A 1,287-nucleotide genomic window follows, 5' to 3' on the forward strand; every position below is an offset into this window, starting at 1 on the left:
TTATTAATATAGATTTATTGAATAACAATTATAAAAAATAATATATCTTAAATGGATTACTAAAAAATAAATTTAAAATATTCTATCAATATATAAATTGAATAGAAATTTTTCATACATTGTAGAAGAATGTAAACTAGTTACTAAACCAATAAGAAATAGACATTATTATTATTATTATCGTTGTTGTTGTTATTCTTATTTATTATTATTTCATCTATTTGAATACACTTTGTTCTGATCTCGAACAAAATATAATGAATAGTTGAATACACGTCTTTCTTTCTTTCCCTTTTGTAGTTGTTGATGAAACAGCATAATTTATGCGTACATATGTTTCATCAAACTATATATATGTGTATATAATTTATTTAATTAGTAACACTAACAAACAGTTTCAGAGTGAACTGGAATGAAAGGAAATGGGCTGTCGGAAGCATATGTGAAGGTGAGAGCATTTTTGAAAGGGCGACCAGAATTAACAATACACTGATCACCCTTAACACTCAAAATGGCTGGGATAGTAGTGCCTAAGTCCGCAGTGGTCTCTAAATCTTTGCAATTTAGAATCACATTCTTTAGAGAACAACGACAGTTGTTTGTTATGGTCACAGTAAACTCTGGTTTTCCATGCCTCCAAATTCCATCCTTATGTTGTTCAATTTGTAAGTTATTCAACGAGCACTGGCAATGGCCTGATCATCATCAAACATTTTTTTTAGACCAAAATAATTTATATTTATATATAATGAACAACGATTTGAAAAAAGAATAAAAAAAGACAAACTTACATTGAGAAACGAGGGAAAGGAAGAGGAGTATGCTGATCATCTTGACAGTGGCTGCCATTATTTGTGATAATTAGGAGCCAGGAAAATGTTTGATTCGGATAGTATAGTGAAGCTCTTTTTCTCAAGTGTTCTATTTCTTAAGGAAGTTGTTTTATTTTTATTTTTTATTTTTTGGTCTTTCCAAGAACATAACAATCAGTATTTATAGATAGAATAATTATCAGGGTCAAATAATAAAAATTGACTAATTGAATGTATTTTGAACACATGATATAAAAAATATGAGATACGCTATTTAATGAGATATGCTATTTAATGTCTATATTCACATTCCAATTTTTTAATGTCTTGCTAACAAAAATTTGATCACCATTCCTAAAATATTTTTGACTCACCAAACTTTCTAAAGATATAGAATCTTAGACTTGTACTCAGCACTGAAATTGTAAGACCATAATTTTTGAAAAATACTATTATGAGTTAATTTTAATTAATT

General features: G+C 27.6%; 1 protein-coding gene across 1 annotated transcript; it reads right to left on the reverse strand.

The window, feature by feature from the left end:
* Positions 1–384: 384 nt before the first annotated feature.
* On the reverse strand, positions 385–849 carry LOC107615638 (uncharacterized). Its single transcript, XM_016317685.3, has 2 exons — positions 792–849; positions 385–695 (listed from the first exon to the last, which is right to left on the reverse strand). The coding sequence occupies exons 1-2, from the start codon at positions 847–849 to the stop codon at positions 385–387; spliced, it is 369 nt and encodes a 122-aa protein (XP_016173171.1).
* Positions 850–1,287: the final 438 nt, after the last annotated feature.

The sequence above is a fragment of the Arachis ipaensis genome, chromosome B9 (assembly GCF_059453495.1).
Source record: "Arachis ipaensis isolate K30076 ecotype BB chromosome B9, ASM5945349v1, whole genome shotgun sequence".
Taxonomy (NCBI): Eukaryota; Viridiplantae; Streptophyta; class Magnoliopsida; order Fabales; family Fabaceae; genus Arachis; species Arachis ipaensis.